This window comes from Ostrinia furnacalis, unplaced genomic scaffold, assembly GCF_004193835.3.
Source record: "Ostrinia furnacalis isolate ACB-3 unplaced genomic scaffold, ASM419383v2 OfSCF4704, whole genome shotgun sequence".
Taxonomy (NCBI): domain Eukaryota; kingdom Metazoa; phylum Arthropoda; class Insecta; order Lepidoptera; family Crambidae; genus Ostrinia; species Ostrinia furnacalis.
In genome coordinates, this window is record NW_021134943.1 from 1 (window position 1) to 1,717 (window position 1,717).

A 1,717-nucleotide genomic window follows, 5' to 3' on the forward strand; every position below is an offset into this window, starting at 1 on the left:
CTAGTTATACCACCAAAAAAATTGTGATTGTAAACATAATTTTAGTTACAGCAATGACAAACGATAAAGAGATCTTTGTCTTAAATTTATGCTCCTCCATCTTTCCCCATTGTAATGTTATGAATTTCATTTTGCAATAAAAATACCATAGTTATGACTCGATTGTCGTAATGAACGAACTTTGTAAACCTTGCAGGTTTGTACGGAACCCTCGGTGCGCGAGTCCGACTCGCACTTGGCCGGTTTTTTTTTCTTTTATGGCTTTTTTCATAAAGAGGTTGCATACTTTGTGACTTTCAGCTTCTACGTCGGCGGCAACGGCAAGGTCTACGAAGGGGCCGGCTGGCTGCACGTGGGAGCGCACACTTACGGCTACAATAAACGCTCTATTGGCATCTCCTTTATCGGGAACTATGAAAGTAAATATTGTTTTACCTAATACGAGTAATAGACCTAGTGCGCCCGCGGCTTGAAAAACCCATATCACTTAGGGGTATGAATAAACTTCCTATTCTCAGACCTGAATAAAGGCATAAGAATCGGTCAAGTCGTTTCGGGCGTCTTTGATACAAACATTGTGGAACGAGAATTTTATGTAGGTATTAGATGTTTCTTTCAATTAGGTACACATTGAATTTTGAGGTGTACAATATGGCTGTGGTGTGATAATTACATAATTACAGCGTCGCCGTTTGATACTAATTACGGGACCACTACAAGCGAGCTAGTAATTAGTCTTTCCTGCTAAAAAAAACAAAAGAAAACTGGTTCATAAACTTTAGCGCAAACCCATAAGATTCACTTTCATTTTACTTGCAGACTTTCGTAACCTACTGTTACAGTAGCATTATTAAATTTTTCCAATTCTCATTTCCAGCTGACGTGCCAACGGCTCAGCAGTTAAACGCAGTGAAGGCCCTCCTTAGGTGTGGAGTGGAGAATGGTCACCTAACCTCAAACTACCACGTGATCGGTCACAAGCAAGTACTCGCCACTTTGAGTCCCGGCAGAAACTTGTGGGCAGAAATCAGGACTTGGCCCGAATGGATGGACGACGTCAGCTCGATCAAAAATTAAAAGAGATCCGTGCTAATATTATAAATGTCTGTCTGTTACCTATTCAAACTTAAAACTGAACCGATGTAAACTAAGTGAAATTTGGATTAAAAATAGTTATAGACTCTGAGAAAAATAGTTTTTGTGCCAGTTTTTGAAAGAGTGTGTGAGGGTCACGTCAACGGTAAAAGTCTTGCTTTATATTGTCTTGCTTTGCAACCGTATAGCAATACATAATGCTAACTTTCAGAAAGTGTTTTTATTGCACTATGGTAATAATATGTAGATTTTATACTTGAGAGTAGTTTCATAACACTTGTCTTAGTTTTGTGTCAGCGCAATGCTCGAGTATTCCGGATGGATACAATTTAAATCTTATTTTGTATGATATTTCCCTCCAAAGAGAATTTTGAAATGGTATCATTTTTAGATTTTGAATAAATCGCCAAATATACCACCGCGGAGACCCCAATCGCGTCTCTGCGTTCCATTGAATCGTATGAGCGTATGGATTTTTTGCGATATTTTTCACAATTTCTATTTTTAAAAATTACCTATCGATAGCTTACTTTATTCTCATGAATAAATCTCTAAAACTGATAGTTTGGCTAGAAAAAAATATTAATATTTTCTATCCACGCACTACGCCGGCAGCGTTCGA

The 1,717-nt window shown here is 38.1% G+C and overlaps 1 protein-coding gene across 1 annotated transcript; it reads left to right on the plus strand.

Annotated features, from left to right (window-relative positions):
- Positions 1-233: 233 nt before the first annotated feature.
- On the plus strand, positions 234-1,186 carry LOC114359943 (peptidoglycan recognition protein-like; the record flags this gene model as incomplete). Its single annotated transcript, XM_028314483.1, has 2 exons — positions 234-419; positions 878-1,186. Coding segments are annotated over 2 exons (386 nt in total), but the record flags the coding sequence as incomplete, so codon positions are not given.
- Between the last annotated feature and the right edge of the window lie 531 nt (positions 1,187-1,717).